The following is a 25,354-nucleotide window of genomic DNA, read 5'->3' on the forward strand; positions in this document are numbered from 1 at the left end:
CATGGCTACGTTTTGAGGGTAAAATCATACCTGTAGAGCAAACGCTGTGGACACAGCAGCAGTTTTAAAAAAGATTTTAAGATTAATTTTTTTGCTCCTCTCACTCTAGCAGTTGAGCTGTCTCACTCTAGCCCCAACATTCCGTCCCATAGACACCCATTATAAACTCTGAAACGGGTGAAAAAACATCATGAAACTTAAACTGGAACTGAAGAAAAAGTATAATAGATATTGAAAAGATAAATACAAGTTGAATAGTTGAATGTCTTGTCTTCGTTTTAAAGTTTGAATGGTGGCTCTATGTCAATGTATGTGGAAGTAGTAAGAGTTTAAAAATGAGTAAGTTGAATGAGGATTTGAAGGGTCTCCCCATTGAAATACATTATAAATTTTTGTTGAATAAAGTTGAATAAAATTAAAAATATAAATGTTAAAAATATGAAAAATAGAAGCAGTGTTGTCCAAAAGAATAGGAATCTAACGGTGTTTGAATGGTTTTTCTAAGTTGAACGGTTTTGAAGTTATAGGATTACAAAAAACGTACGGAAAAATAAAATATAATAATAATAATAATAAAGATTAGAATAACAATACTGTGAATGCTTTTCAAGCATTCACACTAACTAGAAAGTGCATTTTCTGAAGAAACTGCAGTGTGAATGCTTGAATCTGAATGTATGCACTGAAATGAATTAATTGCTGAATGTTAAGTTAAAAATCTGAATGAGCTGGAAAATACAGAATTTTTAACCTGAAAATAAAAGTGCAGAACTTTTGAAAGCTGATGTTCACACAGAAGAAGTTGGAAAAAGCTAAGCATGTTTAAAATGTAAATAATAAAAAGATGAGTAATGACAAAAGAAAATTTAGAGTCAGAAAACCTCTGAATGAATATTAAAAGTTCATATTCTTCTAATTGAAATGAACTTAAAAGATGAACAAAAATTCTGGAGAAAATACAAACTTTAATATACAGCATGATGTTTTTCAGACATATACACATGTGTATATCATGTTTAATAGTATTACATACATCAATTTGTTTTGTATGTCATAGAAAATAACATAAAAATCTTAAGTCATATACAGCTTCTTTCTGAAAAGGACTGGTAGAATAAAGAAAAATAACTAAATTAAATAACTAAATAAAAAATAATGAGCAACATATGAAATACATGAAAATTCAACTTTTAAAACCACAATCCTGAACCTTTAAATTGTGTTGGTTTCTTAGAACATGGCTGAACAGCTGTTTCTATCGGTCTACTTAATCTTCTGATCTGTCTACACATCTTTTTATTACTCATTCTTTTTTATGTTTTAATGTAAACAGAGTCCACACAGTGGTAAAAGAGAACTGTATAGAGATTTGTGAGTAAACTCAAATGAAAGCCTAAGGTGGTGACACAGTTTAACACATGCAAATAATCAAATAAACACATTAGTCCTTTTTGTGAACATGGATAAATAAGTATCAATACAGCATTGTTCAGCCATGCCACTAAATGCTTTTTTACACATTGTTTTAACCTGGGCTCAGACACAAAGTCCCAAATTTAGTTAGTCCCTGACTTTGAGTTGTGGTTATGACTAATTATTATACACAAGGCTTTATCTATCTAAACTCTAAGGACACAAATATGAAAAAACCTATACTTACCAGCTGATACCCCACACTACACACTAGGTGTGCCATGTGACCTGAAACTTTGGTACAAAATCATCATAATCATTCTGTTAACACTGTTTTTTAACACTGTTTGTGTTGCTGTTCAGCAGTTTAAAATGTTTTAGATTGGATTACATGGAATGAATTTGAATTTTCTTGGGGGTTTTTGTATGTGTTTCGTTCTCAGCAGATTTTTTCTTCCATACTGTTGAATTCCAGTTACCACATTTCTGGTCATATGACATCCCAAGTGCCCACTTAAAAAAATCCCCACAGTTAATTCAACATTAAAACAAAATAAAAAAAATGTTAAATAAATAAAGGTTTGCTCTGTGATGAAATATTAAATAAGCATACATTGTACAGAGCACTAACAATGAAAACAATCCTTTAGCCTGTTGATCAGAGAGAGGCAGTCATTATGTCCATTTAAAACCTGTAATCACAGAGCACAATGTTTCTGTGAAACTATGAAGTCCCATATGATCCTCATCACGTCCAGTGACTTCAGAGTGGATCCTCCCTGTCATCCGGCCAGTGTTTGATGTGTGGCAAGCAGCACAGAAGCAGGATAGCTGAGGACTTTAAAAGAAGAGCAGAAAACGGGAACATATGTAGTTGTAAATGTAAATATCAGTGATACTTGTCTTGTCAAAGGGAATAAAATAATGAAAATGTTAACTTACACACTCATTTAGAGAGGATCTTGACACTGCACAGAGGAGGCACAGTCAGTCTGACAATGATGGTGATCTCCAGGGATGTTTTCCTGCAGCAACATTCCTGCCAACTGGCCATATGATCCAGAGTAGTTGGTTTGTAATGAACAGAAAGGTGTATATGTTAGGTAGTGTGCACTCAGAGCTGGTCCTAAGAAACAAACACATCCTGTAATAAACTGAATACCTGTAGTAGTGCTGCTGCAAATATGAAGCCCTTCTATCATGAGTGGTTTCAAAGAAGGTGTTTTGGAGGCTCGGTCACAGAAACTGTGCAGTCTGTTCAGTCCTGAGTGTCTCAGCTCTGATGGGGATGGATCACAGAGGGAAACACCTGAGTACAGACATTACAATACACTCTAACACTCCTAAGGTCAAGTGAAAACACAATTTAAACACTTCACAAAGAATGAATACATGTTTTCATGGAAATAATGTCATTAACCCTTTTTGTTGTGAGTAAATCTCACCGACTGCTTGTGGGACAAGCTAGAAGGAGGACTTATCACAGAATGTCTCCTGTGCTCCAGATGTGAAGTCTCACGCTCTGATCGTACGGCGATGAAGATGGTGATGATGAAGCCTCTCTGATCTGTGGCATTACAGTTTCTAGCTGCTATGTGCTTCACACTGTTGGATCTTACATGTGAAGCTTGGAGAAGACACAGGAGGACTGTGTCTCTCTTAAAAAAGAAAAAGAAAAAAGGAAACCTAACACCCCCCCCCCCTCAGCTCCCACCGTAAACCCCCCCCCCCACTCAACTCCCCAACCTCACACCATCCAATGTCTATACAAATGTAGGGTATCAGCTGGTAACAGAAAGCAAGTGTTACATATGTACTACTTATGTAACACTGCTGAAACATTTCTGGCCAGAAATGTGCAGTTATCAACCCAGACCCACCCTGATGATTGCACTGGCCGAAACATGATAAAAGCTCATAAAAATGTATGTTTCATCGAAAGATTTGTCCAAAAATATAATCGTATACTTTTGAAAAAGTTTAAAGTTTATAACAAACCAAAATAATAACATTTTTGTAAATAGTATTTCAAAATAGAGGCACACATAAAGTGGCTTAACTGTCATTATTGCTGTAATTAGGTTTGTTTGTTTGTTTGTTTGTTTGTTTGTTTGTTTGTTTGTTTGTTTGTTTAAAAAGCAACCTTTAGTCATTATTGTTCTCTCAGAAACAATGAAGAAGCTGTTGAACATTTATGTGTTGTGTAGGCAATCCTCTGGTCCACCCTCCCTCCCTCCCAGCCACAGTGAGACTGGGGCAGCCTGGCAGGATGTTGAAGCCTGGCTGCAGAGAGGATATGCCTACACTATTCATTTTAAACTGCTATATTTGATTTTTCTGACATTTATAGGTTACTGTTAGTGAACTTTAGATTTTCTGTGATAAATAAAATTGTCATCTTTTACTGATATCATTACTTAATTCATGTAATTGTATTTTATGTAAACAATTCAACCATTATACTGCAATGCAGAGCGTCAACTTTTAAATATCGCTCTACTTTCTTAAGTCATTCAAAAATATAGATATTACTTACTGTATTCAAAGATCTAGATCATGAATCATCACAGGACAATACACAGTATACTGGGTCATGGTAACTATGGTAGGTCTTCATGACTCCAGAATGGAGACATCGATCTGACTGAGAAATGAAAATTAGGTCAAGCAGTGTGTTCTTCTCTGTGGTAGGGGCAGTGATGACCTGTGCGTATCCCCTAGACTCAAACAGCTCCAGGATTGGTTTGTTTGCACTGGATAAAACATTCTCATTAAAATCACCACAAACTATGATGGGATGACAGTCCATGATCTCCAATGAGTCTAATAGGCTTACCAGGTTTTTCAGGAATGGCCTCAGAGTGTAGTCTGGAGGTCTGTATACAACTGCAATCAGAGCACTGACTGGTGCTTCAACCTTTAAAGCCAGAAATTCAAGGTCAGTTACATTATGAATGTACTGTTTTTCATGCACTTGAATGTCACTTTTCACATAAACAGCAACTCCACCACCACTTCTGTTTGCCATCTGGGGAAAGTTTGTGTAGGACAGGTGTCTGTTGCGTTTGAACAAATTGTAATTTTCCAAGTGGAGACTCTCTGCGACAAAAGAGCCCCGCAGGTGTGTTTCTGTTAGGCACAAAACATCTGCTAGACACAATTCATGGTGACTTTTGATGTCATTAATGTGAGCTGGCAGTCCCTCTGTATTATGATGAACAATGGTGAAAACCTCTGACCTGCTCAGTGTTTGCCTCACGTGTAGAAGAGGCATCATGTCATCAAGGTTGGCTTGTCTCATGTTCTCAAGCGCTGCAGTGATTTCTGGGTTGGTGAATATTTTTTTCTCCTCCATATCAAGAAGATACAGTCCACTGAGAGACGTCACTCTACTGACAGCTACGTAGGCCATGCCGGGCTCAAAAATGCTCTTAAGAGAGACAACAGCTGATGTAGTTGTCATACCCTGTACCTTATGTATTGTACATGCAAAGGCCAGCTTCACTGGGAACTGTCTTCGTACCACTCCTTTCTGCTTCAGATTCTCCTCTGCTCTCTCAATGTACACCATGTCGTCTGCTGGTGTGCGGTTATTCTTTCCAGATGTCTCATTATCCATTTTAAGTCCAAGCTTGATGATGTGTTGGTCGTTTTCAGAGTGAACTACTCTAAGTAGTATTCCAAAAGCTCCATTAACCAAACCATTTTGTATGTCAATGTTTCTGGTGAGCATGACACGAGCTCCTTCTGCAACTTTCAGTGTGTCTGGTAACTCGTTTTTACCTCCTTTCAATGGTCTGTCTTGAAGTGCCATTCTGCCAGTTCTAGGATCTTTTCTATAATCATCTGCATGGATGTCAATGATATGAGTGTGGAGCAGAGCCAGTGTTGCAGAGTTGTGTGCATCCACTTCTTTATTAGTTGCAAAAATGTGCAACGCATCAGTTGGACAAAGGGCTGGTTCAGTTATGGCCTGTGACAACAAATTTCTATCTGCTTCGCAAAGCTCATCCAACTTTCCTTTCACACGAATTCTGTTCAGCATCTCTGCAAAGACAACATCATCTTTCTGACGCATAATCTCAGTCAGAGTGATCATCTGAAAATGCTCCCGCCACAGGTCGATCTCAGACGGGTCGTGCACACAGAGAGGTTTAGACTGTCGCACTGGGGGTAGCTGATAGAAGTCTCCGACAGCAATGACTGACATGCCTCCAAAGGGTCTCCGAGTCCCTTTGATCTGTTTGAGTCTTGCATCTACATATGCAAACAGATGTCTTGACACCATAGACACTTCGTCAATGACGATTATTTCAGCATTCAAAAGTTCTGATCTGACTTCATCCAGCTGATTGCCAAGTCCCTGAATGGGAGGTTTTAAGCTTCTAGGCAGCTTGAGAAGAGAATGCAGTGTTGTTCCAGAAATGTTAAAAGCTGCAGTCCCAGTGAAAGCAGTTAACAGGACAGTGGGTTTTGATATGTCAACGTCGTCTGCATATCTGGGCACTTTGCTCAGTATCTTAGATGCTTCTGAGTAGATGCATTTGATAAGATGTGATTTTCCTGTTCCAGCACCACCATTAATATAAAAGAAAAACTGCTCTGGATTTAGAGCACAGACTCTTTTAATGCACCAGTCTCTAACTGCATAAAATATGCAGGCTTGCTTCTTGTTCAGATTCTGAAACATCTGACGTAACAATGTGGGATCAATAGCAGGGGGTTCCCTGATGGCTCTGACTTCTGTTGAAGCATCAGCCTGACGGCTGTAGTCGGGCACATCTTCCTGTTCATTTTCATTGTCTCGCTCTCTTTCTTGTTCGACAAGTGGCAACCTTACGAGATCTGATTCAGGTGCCAGATTACACCATTCGTCAGTCACACCTCTGTTCTGCTCATATTCCTCAACAGCGCTCTCGATCTCCTCACTGTTTTTCTCATATTTTTCTCTGTTTCTTTTGACAATGTGTTGCACGTACTCAAGATGGTCAGTACCTGGTAGCTGTACACAGCCAGCACCATAGAAAGCCTGATAGGTTGGCAACGATGGTGTTTTCAGTTCGTGGTCTGAACGATGAGGAAGGTACAGTTTAAGCAGTCTTCCGTAATATTGCTCTGGATGTTTTTCTTGTGAGCAGCGGTGAAATCTGATGATAGCAGGCTTATTGTTTTTGCGCCTTTGCACAAACCCCATCTCATTGAGAAGGGGCAAAACATCTTTACCTTTTTTCTGTTGGCCATAGACAATCCTGCAAGTAGCAGCAAAGTCTGCCATGCACATCTCCTCATACTCTGGTGTTTCAGGTCTGGCTTTGTATTTGTCATTCAAAGATGTCATCCAAACATTGGAAGACTCAGGTGTTGTGTTGTCCAGAACTGACAGGGGACGACTCATTTTCACAGGATTATCATCAGTTGGAATGAATATTACAGCACGTGAGCATTGCTTCATGTGAAGACCACATGCACGAGCAACACACTCCTGTGCACTGATCTCTCGCTTCTTTGAATATGCCTGCATGACGGCTCTCATTTCATCGCACTCATTTACACTGTCCTTATGGGAGTTCTCAATGACAGTTTTCAGGTACTCAGATAGCCCGCCCTCTTTTTTTGATATATATTTCATTAAATAATTTGCAGCACCAAAAGCATCTAAAACAAAGCTTATGTCGATATTACTGTTCCAGGCTTCAAGCAGATGTGGATTATAGCCGTTTATCCAAGAGTCTTTTGGATCACGCTTTAGTATGATCGTACTCCTCATGTTCATTTTATTCAGGTATCTCTCATATTCTGCATGTGTCAACTTGCATCTTTCCAAGAGCTGCTCTAAACTCATGGAAGCAGTTTCAGGTTCATTCAGCAGCTGGTTCAGTGGTCTGAGCTTGTTCTTTGCCGTTTCTACTTCCAGTGCATCATCCTCACTGGGTCTTGTGATCATTGTCTCATTGCAGGGTGGTTTGGGAAAACCAAAACGGCACCCGGAGCTTAAACTCCTAAAGCACGTCTTTGTGTGGTTCTTACTGTGTTTTTGCACTTCTGTTACTTTTTTGTACAGTTCAGGTTGTTTATGTGGATCAGGCAGCTGAGCTGTGATGTATTTGTTTATAAAATCAAGAACAGTTTGCTCATCATCCTCCTCAAACACAGGAGCACCTTCTACCCACAGGAGGCAGTGTATGTGTGGGCTTCCTCTGTGCTGAAACTCAACTCTGTAAAAGTAGTCAATGACTTTGCCAAGTGGCTCTGCGGGAGATAAGAGTAAATCTCTGAATAATGCTTCAACTCTCTTGTCAAACATGCGCATTGTTGTGACAGGATTGCTTCTCAGGATGTCACACTTTGCTGACCAGTCGAGTCCTTCAAAATTCACTTGTTCACCTTGCTGCCTTGTTATTGCCTCGATCACTTCAGGCCAGCGCATTTCAGCAGCTGAAAATGTGCAAAAGAACGTGGGAGTTCCCAACTGTCTGATCATGGCAAAAAGATCTCTTGTTGTTTTCTCCCAATAGGCTGGGGTTCCTCTCAGAGGCTGCATGAATCTCACTGCATCTTTATTTCGCACCAGTTTCTCCACCTCATGTTTATCTTGTAACATGCCTGAGGTTATTTTTCTACCATCTCTGGTCAGAGGCTTTGCCTTCCTTAACTGTACTGTCATGCTGGATGTAGCCAAGTGTATTTCAGTCACAAACTGTGCAAAGAACAAATAGTTTGTGTCTTTGGCAAAACGATCATCAATGCAGAAAAGTCTTGATTTGAAATACCCACTGGGAGATACTTTGATCAGCCTTCTTTCATCAAGTGTGTTTTGGCCTGTAGGAAACTGCACAGGGAAGGCCATGGCCTCCAGTTTAGGTGTTTTGAAAAAACTTATTGGATTGTTTCTCTCTGCAGGAGCAACAGAGTAGATTCCTTCACTGAAACATAATATCTCCTCAGCCACATCAGGGGGCTGCAAACAGGACTCGAGTGCAAAACCACCATTAGTCAGTCCATCTGCTTGCTCTGAATCATCTCTCATCTGTTCATGCGATTGTTCACCATCACAGGGTAACGTGTCAATGTCCTGTTCATTTTTATTTTGTGCTTCACTCAGTGCATTTTTCTCACAGCTGTCAATTTCCATTAAATCAGCCTCATCATAATCGTCCTCATTCATGTTTTCATCATCATCATCATCATCTTCATCAGGAAGTGTTGGATCACACAGCTCAGCATCATCTCTGATGCTCACATCCTTATACTGTGGGTGAATCTGCTTGAGTTTATGCAGTGCTTGCACAAGTTTAGACCAGCTTACAGTCTGAAACAGCTGATGACCTTTGTAAGACAAGCGTCTCTTCAGTTTTATTCTCATGACCTGAGAATTAATTCTCAATCGAGGCAATGCTTCAACAGTTTCCTGTACCTCGGATGGGACACAGACCACATTTCCTCTAATTGCTCTTTGTCTGCCTTTGGGAAGAGGAATGATCTTGGCAAATGGTATGCACTTGGCTATGAGATGTCTCTCCAGTATGTTGAGATCAGACAGTTCAGGTGGAGTATCAGCAAGATCCAGTTTATTGGCAACAGCAAGTGCTGGCATGGATCCATTTTTAAGATGATCGTGGCAGGTGTGACAAATCCACTCTCTCTTTCTCTCATCGGGAACATTGCACTGCTCATTTCTGCAGTTTTCATCACAAACATGAACAAATCTTCCAGTCAAACATGTTGCAACCACATGTGGGTTTTTGACATACTTTGACCTTGTGCAGGGTCGCACTTGGTTTGGAAATGAAGCCTTGAAACAGACAGTACATGGGTATGATGGTCCAGCTTTGATTTGTGATTTGAACACAGATATGGCCTCGTTGATCACACTGTTGTCACTCTCTTGGGTTTGTCTGTTCACCCATCTGTATTTCCTTTTTATTTTCATGGCACATCTCATGTTGTGCATAATCCTGAATGCAAGATTACTTTGATACCTGTCTCGCATTAGTTGTTTCATTAGTTGTCTGTGTCTTACTCTGAATGCATTGTCATGTGCATAACGCTGAGTCACTCGAGATCTCTGTCTCTCTCTGAATTCAGGGTTTTCTTGATACCTTTTAGTTATATAGTTTTTTTGTTTTTGTCTAAATTCAGCATTGTCACAGTAGCGTCTTTTAATATATTGTTGTTGTTTCTTTCTAAATTCATTGTTCTCACAGTAGCGTCTTTTAATATATTGTTGTTGTTTCTTTCTAACTGTAGCATTCTCAGAAAAACGTTTTTTAACATATTGTTTTTGTTTCTTTCTGAATTCATCATTTTCACAGTAACGTCTTTTCATATACTGTTGTTGTTTTTGTCTAACTTCAGGATTGTTTTTATATGTCTCGCTTGTGCAAGATTTTTTCTTTTCTTTGTAATCTTTATTTGAAGCGTACTTTTGTTGTTCTTTCCTTTTTTGGTTTTCTTTTCTCTGATTTCTGGGTTTCTCTGATGCCATTAATCTTCTTTTCATTTTGTGCCTTTGTTGTTTATTAACTTTTTTCAGTTTTTGTAAAACTATATCAAAAAGGTCACAGGCAGCAACATTTGTTATGGCAGCATTTGATTGACATGAAAAAGCATCACTTGATGGAAGGAAACTTAATTCACTGCATAGTTCTTCAGTTGGTATATTAGGAGGTTCATTCTGATCTTCATATGATGTGAACTGAGTCACGTGGACTTCTTTTTGTTTCACCAGTGGCGTACAAATGGACATTTGACAAAAGATATTTTCAGTCGGATCAGTGGTTGTGTTTCTCCTTGGAGTAGAGGAGTTTGCTTCATCAACAGTTGTATCAGAGTGAGTAGGTGCCACAGCAGTGGCAGCTGTTGGTCTGCAGACTGTGTCTGTGATAGTATCACTCAGGTTGACTGTGCTCATACTGTAGAACTGCACAGGCTTCAGTTCATAGTTACAAGAGGGTGATATCTCCATCATTTCATAAGAATCTTGGAGCCTCTTAATCATGTCACTGAGGAGTGTGAATTTCAGCATCACAGCTGTACCACGATTACGTGACTGTAGTAGTAGAGGAAGACCACTGGGTGTTCTGGAGTGTGGGTCAAAGAAACCATATTTGCCTGATGTGGATCTGAACACTGCGATACACAATCCACTCATAATCAGTAAGGCATACTGCACATCTGACAACAGGCAGCTCAGTCCTGCTTCTAAGCTGAGAAAGGTATCTACTGCCTCCTCTGGAGGTTCTTCAAATGTCCCATACCGGGAAGGCTGTGTCATGTCGACATCATACATAGACCTGCGAGCATCAACTTTGTCTGGCAGCTCATCGGTTGCCAAATGAATATTTTTAGGAAATCTTTTCTTGGCCTCTTTGTACATCACATCACCTTTATCCAAGACCAGATTTAGGTCAGCTGTAGTCATGTTTTCATTCTCATGAAGGAAAGCAAGAAATGTGAGTGAGTTACATGTGCACTGCTTGTTTCTGGAGTCTCCATATTTAGGATGAGCCTGGCTGCGAGATGCACAGACATGTATAACAGAGGGCTGGTTTTCAAGGTTCACTCTTTCTGCATGAGATGGTCCTGCCACATCACTGTGACAGCCTCTTTTCAAAAAATCAGCATAACCCACCTGTGGGTCACATAACACCTCATGTTGTTCATTAAATTCATGCTGCAGTCCACTCTTTACAGCATCAGCATAAGATACCTGTTGTACATGTGCAGGAACATGTTGACCTGCCTGTTTGACACTGTCAGAATTGGTCTTTGTAGACACACTGTCTTCTGCAGAGCTCTGAGGAAAATCAAACTCAGCTTGTTCACATGTTGGTACACTGTGAAACTCATGAAACTTTTTCCAGCGTTGTTTTGCAGCTTGTGACTTTTTCTGCTTCCTTGGCATTTTCACACACCTGCAAGTGTTTCTTAGTCTTTAGAAAAATTGTTCACAAGATAAGAGTGGCACACACCAGGAGATGTTGTCTTTGTTTTTATATTTCAGTTTTTATTTGTCTTAAACAGTTGTCTTTCGTTTGACAGTTTGTTCTTCAGTTGAGAGAATATTATGCACTCTCTTTATTGGCTTGGCATTTTTCAGCAGCAAGCCAAGAGTGAAAAACAGGTAGAGAGAAAATTTAGAAGAGAGAACAGGCAGAGCAGGAGAGACACGGCTGGGAAATCACAATCAAACCGTGAATTAGTTTTCTTTGTTTGTTCAGTTTGTTCTCAGGTAGAGGCAATATATGCACTCTTTATTGCTTTAATGGCTTGGCGTTTTTCAGCAGCAAGCCAAGAGTGAAAAACAGGTAGAGAGAAAATTTAGCAGTGAGAACAGACAGAGCAGGAGAGACACGGCTTTAAATCAAACCGCAGATTTTTCTTTGTTTGTTCAGTTTGTTCATAGGTTGAGGCAAAATATGCACTCTTTATTGCTTTGTTGGCTTGGCGTTTTTCAGCAGCAAGCCAAGAGTGAAAAACAGGTAGAGAGAAAATTTAGCAGAGAGAACAGACAGAGCAGGAGAGACACGGCTTTAAATCAAACCGCAAAAGGATTGTTGGTTTGGCAAAATTTCTCACAAACCACAGAGTGAAATACAGATGGAAAGAAGGCAGAGACAATAGGTGGAGCAGGACAGAGGATAGAGGGGTTGGGGGGTTGGGATGTGAGAGAGAAGACTGGAGATCTGGTCCTTGTTCTTCTTCTTCTACACACTCTGAACAAAAAACAAGAAAAAATAATAATTTTATTAAAATTATATCACATGGTAATTGTATGAACTAAATGTGACTACTGCAAAAGGACAAAACAAATATTCAAGCTAAACTGTTGTCGGCTGCCATGTGCAAAAAGTTGCATAATTGGGCACTTTTTAAAAGAATAAATATTTAATTAAATTCAGCAATAATATTTTTAAATACAAATATGATTGAGTGAATCATTAATTAATCACATGTAGTATGACTACAAAAATGTACGAAAAAAATATTTTAGCCCAATTGTTAAGCTGCACTTATGTGTATTTATTATAAAATTGTGTTTAAAAGGTCTAGCACAAAGTTTGAACCCATCACTTTACAGCTTATATTAGTCATATTATTTTTTTATTTTGGTCTACTTCTCTTACAGTATGTGCACACCTACCAGGCAAAGCACAGTGTCAGTCAGGTTCCTGAAAGAAACGAGAAATAATACGTTAGTTGTCTGTACAGTGTTATCAGACTAACAGAAATACAAAGCCCACACGACATGATACACTGAACTTCTAGTCAGCAGGGTAATTATAGAGTAATATAGCACACCAACTGATACAGCAGTCATTTTACAATTCACACTAATTAACTGAAGTATTGCCACTTATGTAAGGCTACTGTTAGACTGTTACTAGCCTTAGCATTGCTGCTAGCGCTAGCATTCCGGCTAGCATTAGCACTTCAGTTAGTGTTAGCAATGCAGCTAGCGTTAGCATTGCAGGTAGCGTTAGCATTGCAGCTAGCGTTAGCATTGCAGCTAGCGTTAGCATTGCAGCTAGCGTTAGCAATGCTGCTAGCGCTAGCACTCTTACTGTTAAAACTGAGCCACAATGGCAATAATAAAGCTAATTTCTTACTTTTGTCTCACTGACCGGCAAGAAATATCACAGGAATATTATTTTTGTCAGTTAACAACTGCTAAGGCTAGTGTTAGCACTATAGCTAGCGTTAGCACTGCTGCTAACAGCAAAACGTAATAAACGTATATAAATGATAGCGAAGGTTATTCTTTTTTCTTTCTTTCTTCTTTGAATTGTTTTTAACTCTGTTGGACTTGATATGTGAGTTTAAATGTCAAACATGTATTTTTTCCATCATAAAAATAAAACACTGCAGTACTGAGTGTACTGTACTTACCACAGCAGAGAGCAAAGCGGAATGACGACAGTTGGTCCAGTGATAGGTTAAAAACAGATGAGGCGTTCAGGTGGTGCTTGGAAATTTGATCATCAGTTTGAACAGCAATAATGAGCATATACATGTCTGTGTGTTGGTCTCTGTGTGTGACAGACATAGAGAGATAGAGGGAAAAAATACACTATACTAGTGTACAAATTGGTCCTTTTTGCCCAAGTATAAGCGAATGAGTGACATACAGAAAAACAGGGCAACTGGCATTAAATGAGCAAATAAAAAGTATTAAATCTTGAACTGTTTTGTGGGTTTTATTTTAAGACTACTTTGAGTGTATTCGTGGGGAGATAAACTATACAGACTATAAACAGAGACATTAAATGAGATTAGGTTAGTTAAACGTTAGTTAAAAGGTGGGAAAATTAACTACAGACCGATAGATGCTGAGAGCTTTAATTATCCAGTCAGAAAGGATGATTTTGAAGTCATCAACTGACTCCAACTGCCCAGATCTGAAAAACCTTTGTGCCAATCACAATGCTCTACTTAGTTGGCATATACTAACTAGTGACAAACTATTAATCTGTGGCAAAACCCTGTCAAATCTGTCTTATTGTACTTTTGAAAAAGTTAATCTTACTACAATCTAACATTTTTAGGTTTAACCTTGGCAGAGTGAGAGAGAGCTCGTTAAGCAGGCAGGTGTGAGCCTGGTTGCTATAGTGACAATGGCTCCATACACATGACACAGACATGCACCTCACTTTTGCTGCTTAAAATGAACAGAAAAGTCAGGCCGAAACAAATCGTTCCCAAATGAAAAGTAAAAGTCGTATTGACAAAATTCTTTCACCGTGAGCGACAGCAGCTTCTAGTCTACTGAATTCTCAGTTTTCATGCCTGTGGAGTTTATTATATGGACGTGGTGACAGTGGAAAGACACCATACTCTTCTGATTTTCAAACGAACCTTCTGAGCCATTTTAACATTAGAGTCTATGGAAGAGTTGGAGGGAGGAGGCTGCGCATTGGTGACATTTATGAAAGAACCATAACACCTAGTACAATAGTAAACACATTGGATGAAAGAGGACAGCGATGGCTACGTTTTGAGGGTAAAATCATACCTGTAGAGCAAACGCTGTGGACACAGCAGCAGTTTTAAAAAAGATTTTAAGATTAATTTTTTTGCTCCTCTCACTCTAGCAGTTGAGCTGTCTCACTCTAGCCCCAACATTCCGTCCCATACACACCCATTATAAACTCTGAAACGGGTGAAAAAACATCATGAAACTTAAACTGGAACTGAAGAAAAAGTATAATAGATATTGAAAAGATAAATACAAGTTGAATAGTTGAATGTCTTGTCTTCGTTTTAAAGTTTGAATGGTGGCTCTATGTCAATGTATGTGGAAGTAGTAAGAGTTTAAAAATGAGTAAATTGAATGAGAATTTGAAGGGTCTCCCCATTGAAATACATGGGAAATTTTTGTTGAATAAAGTTGAATAAAATTAAAAATATAAATGTTAAAAATGAGAAAAATAGAAGCAGTGTTGTCCAAAAGAATAGGAATCTAACGGTGTTTGAATGGTTTTTCTAAGTTGAACGGTTTTGAAGGAGTAGGATTACAAAAAACGTACGGAATAGATAAAATATAATAATAACTAGAAAGTGCATTTTCTGAAGAAACTGCAGTGTGAATGCTTGAATCTGAATGTATGGACTGAAATGAATTAATTGCTGAATTTTGAGTTAAAAATATTGAATGAGATTTAAAAAAAACAACAAAAAAAAAAAGGAATTTAACCTGAAAACAAAGGTGCTGAACTGCTAAAAGCTGAAGGTTACACAGAAGAAGAAGTTGGAAAAAAGCTGAAAATGTTTTAATTGTAAATTAGAAAAACCTAAGAAATGAGAAAAGAACATTTAGAGTCAGAAAACATCTGAAAGAATATTAAAAGGTCATATTCTTTGAATCACTGAATGACTAAAATGTGATCCCTCCACTTGGATCCACACAGTTTAAAAAGTTTACATCTCTGAGCTTTGAAAGACAAGATGTTGGAAAGAGAACAACGATGGCGACGTTTTGAGGGTAAAATGATGGCTGTAACACTGTGGACACAGCAGCAGTTGAAAGAGAAGTGTTTCAGATGAATCTTGGCAGAGTGAGAGAGAGAGCTCGTTAAGCAGGCAGGTGTGAGCCTGGTTGCTATAGTGACCGCACCCAATGGCTCCATACACACGGACACAGACATGCACCTCACTTTTGCTGCTTAAAATGAACAGAAAAGTCAGGCCGAAACAAATCGTTCCCATATGAAAAGTACAAGTCGTATTGACGAAATTCTTTCACCGTGAGCGACAGCAATGTCTAGTCTACTGAATTCTCAGTTTTCATGCCTGTGGAGTTTATTATATGGACGTGGTGACAGTGGAAAGACACCATGCTCTTCTGATTTTCAAAAGAACCTTCTGAGCCATTTTAACATTAGAGTCTATGGAAGAGTTGGAGGGAGGAGGCTGTGCATTGGTGACATTTATGAAAGAACCATAACACCTAGGACAATAGTAAACACATTGGATGAAAGAGGACAGCCATGGCTACGTTTTGAGGGTAAAATGGTGGCTGTAGAGCAAACGCTGTGGACACAGCAGCAGTTTTAAAAAAGATTTTAAGATTAATTTTTTTGCTCCTCTCACTCTAGCAGTTGAGCTGCCTCACTCTAGCCCCAACATTCCGTCCCATACACACCCATTATAAACTCTGAAACGGGTGAAAAAACATCATGAAACTTAAACTGGAACTGAAGAAAAAGTATAATAGATATTGAAAAGATAAATACAAGTTGAATAGTTGAATGTCTTGTCTTCGTTTTAAAGTTTGAATGGTGGCTCTATGTCAATGTATGTGGAAGTAGTAAGAGTTTAAAAATGAGTAAATTGAATGAGAATTTGAAGGGTCTCCCCATTGAAATACATGGGAAATTTTTGTTGAATAAAGTTGAATAAAATTAAAAATATAAATGTTAAAAATGAGAAAAATAGAAGCAGTCATGTCCAAAATAATAGGAATCTAACGATGTTTGAATGGTTTTTCTAAGTTGAACGGTTTTGAAGGAGTAGGCTTTCAAAAAACGTACGGAAAAAGAAAATATAATAATAAAGATTAGAAGAACAATACTGTGAATGCTTTTCAAGCATTCACACTAACTAGAAAATGCATTTTCTGAAGAAACTGCAGTGTGAATGCTTGAATCTGAATGTATGCACTGAAATGAATTAATTACTGAATTTTGAGTTAAAAATATTGAATGAGATTAAAAAAAAACAAAAAAAACCCAAATTTAACCTGAAAACAAAAGTGCTGAACTGCTAAAAGCTGAAGGTTACACAGAAGAAGAAGTTGGAAAAAAGCTGAAAATGTTTTAATTGCAAATTAGAAAAACCTAAGAAATGAGAAAAGAACATTTAGAGTCAGAAAACATCTGAAAGAATATTAAAAGGTCATATTCTTTGAATCACTGAATGACTAAAATGTGATCCCTCCACTTGGATCCACACAGTTTAAAAAGTTTAAATGTCTGAGCTTTGAAAGACAAGATGTTGGAAAGAGAACAACGATGGCGACGTTTTGAGGGTAAAATGATGGCTTTAACACTGTGGACACAGCAGCAGTTGAAAGAGAAGTGTTTAAGATGAATCTTGGCAGAGTGGCAGAGAGAGCTCGTTAAGCAGGCAGGTGTGAGCCTGGTTGCTATAGTGACCGCACCCAATGGCTCCATACACACGTACACAGACATGCGCCTCACTTTTGCTGCTTAAAATGAACAGAAAAGTCAGGCCGAAACAAATCGTTCCCAAATGAAAAGTAAAAGTCGTATTGACAAAATTCTTTCACCGTGAGCGACAGCAATGTCTAGTCTACCTAATTCTCAGTTTTCATGCCTGTGGAGCTTATTATATGGACGTGGTGACAGTGTAAAGACACCATGCTCTTCTGATTTTCAAACGAACCTTCTGAGCCATTTTAACATTAGAGTCTATGGAAGAGTTGGAGGGAGGAGGCTGTGCATTGGTGACATTTATGAAAGAACCATAACACCTAGGACAATAGTAAACACATTGGATGAAAGAGGACAGCCATGGCTACGTTTTGAGGGTAAAATCATACCTGTAGAGCAAACGCTGCGGACACAGCAGCAGTTTTAAAAAAGATTTTAAGATTAATTTTTTTGCTCCTCTCACTCTAGCAGTTGAGCTGCCTCACTCTAGCCCCAACATTCCGTCCCATACACACCCATTATAAACTCTGAAACGGGTGAAAAAACATCATGAAACTTAAACTGGAACTGAAGAAAAAGTATAATAGATATTGAAAAGATAAATACAAGTTGAATAGTTGAATGTCTTGTCTTCGTTTTAAAGTTTGAATGGTGGCTCTATGTCAATGTATGTGGAAGTAGTAAGAGTTTAAAAATGAGTAAGTTGAATGAGGATTTGAAGGGTCTCCCCATTGAAATACATGGGAAATTTTGGGAAATTTTTGTTGAATAAAGTTGAATAAAATTAAAAATATAAATGTTAAAAATGAGAAAAATAGAAGCAGTCATGTCCAAAAGAAGAGGAATCTAATGGTGTTTGAATGGTTTTTCTAAGTTGAACGGTTTTGAAGGAGTAGGAGTACAAAAAACGTACGGAATACAGAATAAAATAGAACTAGAAAGTGCATTTTCTGAAGAAACTGCAGTGTGAATGCTTGAATCTGAATGTATGCACTGAAATGAATTAATTGCTGAATTTTGAGTTAAAAATATTGAATGAGATTAAAAAAAAACAAAAAAAAAACCGAATTTAACCTGAAAACAAAGGTGCTGAACTGCTAAAAGCTGAACGTTACACAGAAGAAGAAGTTGGAAAAAAAACTGAAAATGTTTTAAATGTAAATTAGAAAACCCTAAGAAATGAGAAAAGAACATTTAGAGTCAGAAAACATCTGAATGAATATTAAAAGGTCATATTCTTTGAATCACTGAATGGCTAAAATCTGATCCCTCTGCTTGGATCCACACAGTTTAAAAAATGTAAAAGTCTGAGCTTTGAAAAACAGTGTTGGAAAGAGAACAACGATGGCTACGTTTTGAGGGTAAAATGATGGCTTTAACACTGTGGACACAGCAGCAGTTGAAAGAGAAGTGTTTAAGATAAATCTTGGCAGAGTGGCAGGCAGAGCTCGTTAAGCAGGCAGGTGTGAGCCTGGTTGCTATAGTGACCGCACCCAATGGCTCCATACACACGTACACAGACATGCGCCTCACTTTTGCTGCTTAAAATGAACAGAAAAGTCAGGCCCAAACAAATCGCTCCCAAGTGAAAAGTATAGGTCGTATTGACGAAATTCTTTCACCGTGAGCGGCAGCAATGTCCAGTCTACTGAATTCTCAGTTTTCATGCCTGTGGAGTTTATTATATGGACGTGGTGACAGTGGAAAGACACCATGCTCTTCTGATTTTCAAACGAACCTTCTGAGCCATTTTAACATTAGAGTCTATGGAAGAGTTGGAGGGAGGAGGCTGTGCATTGGTGACATTTACGAAAGAACCATAACACCTAGGACAATAGTAAACACATTGGATGAAAGAGGACAGCCATGGCTACGTTTTGAGGGTAAAATCATACCTGTAGAGCAAACGCTGCGGACACAGCAGCAGTTTTAAAAAAGATTTTAAGATTAATTTTTTTGCTCCTCTCACTCTAGCAGTTGAGCTGCCTCACTCTAGCCCCAACATTCCGTCCCATACACACCCATTATAAACTCTGAAACGGGTGAAAAAACATCATGAAACTTAAACTGGAACTGAAGAAAAAGTATAATAGATATTGAAAAGATAAATACAAGTTGAATAGTTGAATGTCTTGTCTTCGTTTTAAAGTTTGAATGGTGGCTCTATGTCAATGTATGTGGAAGTAGTAAGAGTTTAAAAATGAGTAAGTTGAATGAGGATTTGAAGGGTCTCCCCATTGAAATACATTATAAATTTTTGTTGAATAAAGTTGAATAAAATTAAAAATATAAATGTTAAAAATATGAAATTTAGAAGCAGTGTTGTCCAAAAGAATAGGAATCTAACGGTGTTTGAATGGTTTTTCTAAGTTGAACGGTTTTGAAGGAGTTAGATGCCAAAAAACGTACGGAATATATAATAATAATAATAAAGATTCGAATAACAATACTGTGAATGCTTTTCAAGCATTCACACTAATAAAGATTAGAAGAACAATACTGTGAATGCTTTTCAAGCATTCACACTAATAATAAAGATTAGAAGAACAATACTGTGAATGCTTTTCAAGCATTCACACTAACTAGAAAGTGCATTTTCTGAAGAAACTGCAGTGTGAATGCTTGAATCTGAATGTATGCACTGAAATGAATTAATTGCTGAATTTTGAGTTAAATATTGAATGAGATTAAAAAAAAACAAAAAAAACCCCGAATTTAACCTGAAAACAACAGTGCTGAACTGCTAAAAGCTGAAGGTTACACAGAAGAAGAAGTTGGAAAAAAGCTGAAAATGTTTTAATTGTAAATTAGAAAAACCTAAGAAATGAGAAAAGAACATTTAGAGTCAGAAAACATCTGAATGAATATTAAAAGGTCATATTCTTTGAATCACTGAATGACTCAAATGTGATCCCTCCACTTTGATCCACACAGTTTAAAAAGTTTAAATGCCTGAGCTTTGAAAGATACGGTGTTGGAAAGAGAACAATAATGGCGACAATTTGAGGGTAAAATGATGGCTGTAACACTGTGGACACAGCAGCAGTTGAAAGAGAAGTGCTTAAGATGAATCTTGGTACAGTGGCAGGCAGAGCTCGTTAAGCAGGCAGGTGTGAGCCTGGTTGCTATAGTGACCGCACCCAATGGCTCCATACACACGTACACAGACATGCGCCTCACTTTTGCTGCTTAAAATGAACAGAAAAGTCAGGCCGAAACAAATCGTTCCCAAATGAAAAGTAAAAGTCGTATTGACAAAATTCTTTCACCGTGAGTGACAGCAATGTCTAGTCTACTGAATTCTCAGTTTTCATGCCTGTGGAGTTTATTATATGGACGTGGTGACAGTGGAAAGACACCATGCTCTTCTGATTTTCAAACGAACCTTCTGAGCCATTTTAACATTAGAGTCTATGGAAGAGTTGGAAGGAGGAGGCTGTGCATTGGTGACATTTATGAAAGAACCGTAACACCTAGTACAATAGTAAACACATTGGATGAAAGAGGACAGCCATGGCTACGTTTTGAGGGTAAAATCATACCTGTAGAGCAAACGCTGAGGACACAGCAGCAGTTTTAAAAAAGATTTTAAGATTAATTTTTTTGCTCCTCTCACTCTAGCAGTTGAGCTGCCTCACTCTAGCCCCAACATTCCGTCCCATACACACCCATTATAAACTCTGAAACGGGTGAAAAAACATCATGAAACTTAAACTGGAACTGAAGAAAAAGTATAATAGATATTGAAAAGATAAATACAAGTTGAATAGTTGAATGTCTTGTCTTCGTTTTAAAGTTTGAATGGTGGCTCTATGTCAATGTATGTGGAAGTAGTAAGAGTTTAAAAATGAGTAAGTTGAATGAGAATTTGAAGGGTCTCCCCATTGAAATACATGGGAAATTTTTGTTGAATAAAGTTGAATAAAATTAAAAATATAAATGTTAAAAATGAGAAAAATAGAAGCAGTCATGTCCAAAATAATAGGAATCTAACGATGTTTGAATGGTTTTTCTAAGTTGAACGGTTTTGAAGGAGTTAGATGCCAAAAAACGTACGGAATATGGAATAATAATAAAGATTTGAAGAACAATACTGTGAATGCTTTTCAAGCATTCACACTAATAAAGATTCGAATAACAATACTGTGAATGCTTTTCAAGCATTCACACTAACTAGAATCCCAGGATGTTGGTGAACATTTAAAAAAAAAAAAAAAAAAAAAAAAAGGTACAGGCTTGGTTATTCTGACAGCTGCAGACACAACAGATGAGCAGTTCTTCTTATACTATTTTATAGTCCATTTTGAGTCTACATGGAGAAAACATGGAGAGTTTGTGACTTATAATGCAGTGTTACAACAACACACTGGACAAAACGCAGACGTCTGCATTCACCTTTGTTTAGGTAGACTTTTGTCTGGCGAGGCAGGCCCTTGCATATTCACGTATGTGGAAAATATAACACTGTGTTGTTACCGAGCACTGGTGGAGATCCAAAAATGCTGAATCCTACATTTCCCTGTAATGAAAGTCAACCGTAGCCTTCATTCCCCTGCCTGGTTAATAGTTAACACTCTCAGACTTCATGTACCAGATTGTGGGATGGGGCGGTTGGGGGGTTATTTTGTGCTAAATTTCAGGCTTTCAAGCAGATATTGAGATTACTCCTGTTGATTTTATCTGGCTTATTCTCTTAGACAGTAAACATAAGAAATGTTGTCATTGCTGGAGTAGCCTCAGCACACCCTTTACAATCCACGGACACAAGTCATACACGTTACACTTATTGCAACAAGAACACGGGGTATTGTGTTAACATGAGCAGTCACAGCTACAAAACCAAAAGGCAGAACGAGTTCTGAGCAGTGTTAAGTAATTAAAGGATTAACATGAAAGGTGCATACACGTAAATATAAACTCTAACACGGTGTCCTTATTTCATATTCAAGAAATATTTCTTATATTCAATTCAAGTTTCTTCTTTGGCTTGTTCCCCATTTGTGTGAATGGGTCCACAGCTTCAAGTAGCTAAGAAACTTCCATGACAGCTAAGCTGCTGGTGTCTGCAGGGACACAGTGACAGGGCTACACTTCTCCCCCATGTAGCCAAGTAGGGAGGAGTAAACAACACCAATGGAGAGGGTGACAAGTCATACCTCCTAAAGGGATAAGAATATATTTCAAATAATACACAGTTCTGTATTTGTTTGCACATCCCAAAAGAATGCAAGCTCTTACTTTTTAAAATTGACACATAACCAAGGTAAAAATAACAAATAGCACAAACACCAGCCATGTGGACTACCACCTTATGTATAAGCTGCACCCTGGGCTGATGTCACAGGTTAAATCCCTTTTGCATAATCTGAGGTTCAAACTCAATATTGCTGCAATGAGGCTGCAGGGATAACACACGCAAACACAAACACTATTTATAGAGCTCTAGTTCTCCAGCTTCTTCCCTTTTTCTTAATTTGCTCCTCATATGCTCTAAAAGCCTTTCCACCGCTGAGCAATCAAATGACAAACACTTAAAGAAAAACTGCAATGTGATCGCAAGGACACCTTGTTTTCTACATCGCTCCCTCGCTCTCTCCTCGTTCCCTCCCTCAGCTCCCTCTCCACACTTGTTCTTTCCCAGGGGGTGTAAATGAGGCCAAATTTTCTCTTTTCTCTTATGCAACTTAATCAGGGTGATGACGCTGGTGGCTGCCGATATAGGAGGAGGAAATTCTTAACAAAGAATACCGTCTTGCACAACATATTGTGGTTCATATTTATTCATTTATTCACTCACAAACAATTTATTGATGACACGTTGCAGTGAAAGCGAGTTCAATTCTAAGAGGGGCACACTTCATAATCATCCAGTCCCTGGAGTAAAGAGAAAGACCACATAACAGACAACACCAAGATATGTAAAAACCTGTCTCAGTATCTCTTCAGATCAGATCCATTAATTTGAAAGAAGGCTGTTTATTTGATCACTGTGGTTTTGTGGTTAGTCCCACAGCAGCAAGTGATTTATTTATAAAGTTGGTATGGCTTTCTTTTTGTGTTCAAGCCTGTGTATGCCTACACATCAATTTATTGATCAGTTTATCCATTCGATTTCAACCTGACCATGCATCCACCCCTTCTGTATCCAAACGTTTAGTATGGGTGGTTGCACACTGTCTCGGTAACATGAAAGAGCAGCCACTTGTCTTAAACCTCTATCAGTAGCTTGAAGGACTGCCCAAGGCGCACAACACACCACAACACAGCCCTGCTACATGTGTAGTGTATGTGCCTGTGTTTCCATTCTGTGCAGATGTGTGTTTCACTCAAGTTTAGGTCACAAAGGCAGCTACAGATGCAGGAGTAGCATGCAGTATGTGGGTGTGTTAGGTCAGTGTTGGGCACTACCTGGTGTCTAACATACAAAACGCACAGTAAATAGACAGCTGAAGCTGAGTGAGAGAGAGACATGAATTGAGAAAGAAAATTCATAAACAAAAGGAAGACTGACAAGAAAGACAGGCGGAACAAAGAAGGACAAAACAGCAAAAGGGGAAGAAAAAGAAAACAGACAGAAATTGAATGTGAAAAGCCCTCTATAACATGGCCAATGTTTTCCTCTTTGGTTTGTATTTTGGAGAAAATAAAGCTCACTTTTTCCCTGAGCACAGCAAGACTAAATCAATAGCGTACTCTGTGTACACCCATTACTTTTCAAAGGCTCCTGCAAGGGGGGGAAAGAAGGATGGAGGAGGGTGCGAATGTATGCATGCATCTTCTGCAGCACAGGGAAAGACAACAGATTAGCAAAATTATGGTTTTACAGATAAGAAGCAGCTATCAGACAAAAGCTTGCTCCACACAGCAGATCAAACAACCTAAAATCTGAACAGTAAAATGTATGTATGTATGTATGTATATCTATATAGCTATATATCTAGATAGATAGATATAAACAGTCAAAAGTTTGGACACACCTTCTCATTTAATGGGTTTTCTTTATTTTTACTACTTTTTACATTGTAGATACATACTGAAGAAATCAAATATACGAAGCAAGATATCTGGAATTAAGAAGAAAGAAAGAAAGTGTACTTTATTGATCCCCGTGGGGAAATTCCTCTCTGCATTTAACCCATTCACTCAGTGAAGCAGTGGGCAGCCATTGGGCGCCTGCAGAGCAGTGTGTAGGGATGGTACCTTGCTCAGGGTTACCTCAGGGTAGCTGTTCAGGGGAATTAAACCCCCGACCTTCCGATCATGGGGCCACCACTCTACCTGCTGAGCCATCCCTGCCCCATTATGTAGCAAAGAAAAAAAATGTATAAAATACTAAATGTGTCTTTAATTTTAGATTCCTAAAAGAAGCCAACCTTTGCTTTGTTGACTGCTTTGTGCCTTGTGCCTTGTCAGGGTTCATACCAAATTTCCCCCTGTGGGACAATTAAAGGATTATTCTATTCTATTCTATTTGTGGGATTTCTTGCCTTCTTAATGGGGTTGGGACCATCAGTTGGTCAAATAGCTGCTAAGAAACCACTGCTAAGGAAAAGAAACAAGCAGAAGAGATTTGTTTGGGCCAAGAAACACTAAGAATGGACATTAGACCAGTGGAAATCTGTGCTTTGGTCTTATGAGTCCAAATTTGAGATCTTTGGTTCCATCCTCCTCTAAAGGTGAACGGATAGTCTTTATATGCATGGTTCCCACCACGAAGCATGGAGGAGGTGGTGTGATGGTGTGGGGGTGCTTTGCTTGTGACACTGTTGGTACACTGAACCAAGATGACTACCACAGCATCCTACAGCGACATGCCATCCCATCTGGTTTGTGTTTAGTTGGACCATAATTTATTTTTCAACAGTACAAGGATCCAAAACACACCTCCAGGCTGTGTAAGGGCTATTTGACCAAGAAGGAGAGTGCTGGAGTGCTGCGCCAGATGGCCTGGTCTCCACAGTCCCCTGACCTAAACCCAATCGAGATGGTTTGGGATGAGATGGGCCGCAGAGTGAAGGCAAAAGGACCAACAAGTGCTCAGCATCTCTGGGAACTTCTTCAAGACTGTTGAAAAAAAAAATTTCAGGTGACTACCTTGCAAAGCTCATTGAGAGAATGCCAGGAGTGTACAAAGCAAAAAGGTGGCTGTTATTTTAGAATCTAAAATATAAAACATGTTTTGAGTTATTTCACACTTTTAGTTTAATGTGGAATCATCAGTTTTGATGTCTTCAGTCAGAATCTACAATGTAAATAGACATAAAAAAAAA

The 25,354-nt window shown here is 38.5% G+C and overlaps 3 protein-coding genes across 9 annotated transcripts in view; all 3 read right to left on the reverse strand.

Annotated features, from left to right (window-relative positions):
• The window catches only part of brsk2a (BR serine/threonine kinase 2a), a 224,598-nt gene that overhangs the window by 149,399 nt on the left and 49,845 nt on the right, over positions 1 to 25,354 (reverse strand). The gene's annotated exons all lie outside the window — the stretch shown is intronic.
• On the reverse strand, positions 1,003 to 9,856 carry LOC147324408 (uncharacterized). 3 transcript variants are annotated; one of them, XR_015130135.1, is made up of 4 exons: positions 4,250 to 9,855; positions 2,576 to 2,692; positions 2,356 to 2,459; positions 1,004 to 2,251 (listed from the first exon to the last, which is right to left on the reverse strand). XR_015130135.1 is itself a non-coding variant. In XM_086298184.1 (2 exons), the coding sequence occupies exons 1-2, from the start codon at positions 9,737 to 9,739 to the stop codon at positions 2,687 to 2,689; spliced, it is 5,496 nt and encodes a 1,831-aa protein (XP_086154310.1). In that variant the 5' UTR covers positions 9,740 to 9,856; the 3' UTR covers positions 2,279 to 2,686. The 3 variants fall into 3 exon arrangements, 1 of the variants encoding a protein (XP_086154310.1); XR_015130136.1 differs by having other exon boundaries at positions 1,003 to 2,251; positions 2,356 to 2,692; positions 4,250 to 9,856; XM_086298184.1 differs by lacking the exon at positions 1,004 to 2,251 and having other exon boundaries at positions 2,279 to 2,692; positions 4,250 to 9,856.
• LOC147324409 (uncharacterized) lies at positions 9,910 to 13,684 on the reverse strand. Its single transcript, XM_086302312.1, has 4 exons — positions 13,303 to 13,684; positions 12,557 to 12,584; positions 9,976 to 12,128; positions 9,910 to 9,920 (listed from the first exon to the last, which is right to left on the reverse strand). Exons 3-4 carry the CDS (start codon positions 11,315 to 11,317, stop codon positions 9,910 to 9,912), a joined length of 1,353 nt encoding a protein of 450 aa, XP_086158438.1. The 5' UTR covers positions 11,318 to 12,128; positions 12,557 to 12,584; positions 13,303 to 13,684.

The sequence above is a fragment of the Aulonocara sp. 'chitande type north' Nkhata Bay genome, linkage group LG7 (assembly GCF_057382095.1).
Source record: "Aulonocara sp. 'chitande type north' Nkhata Bay isolate Kocher_YH1m ecotype deep benthic linkage group LG7, A_spYH_male_GT1.1, whole genome shotgun sequence".
NCBI classification, from domain to species: Eukaryota; Metazoa; Chordata; class Actinopteri; order Cichliformes; family Cichlidae; genus Aulonocara; species Aulonocara sp. 'chitande type north' Nkhata Bay.

Coding starts and splice junctions, on each gene's coding strand:
- LOC147324408 (XM_086298184.1), bottom strand. CDS start 9,739: ATGAAAAGACGTTACTGTGAAAATGATGAATTCAGAAAGAAACAAAAA.
- LOC147324409 (XM_086302312.1), bottom strand. CDS start 11,317: ATGCCAAGGAAGCAGAAAAAGTCACAAGCTGCAAAACAACGCTGGAAA.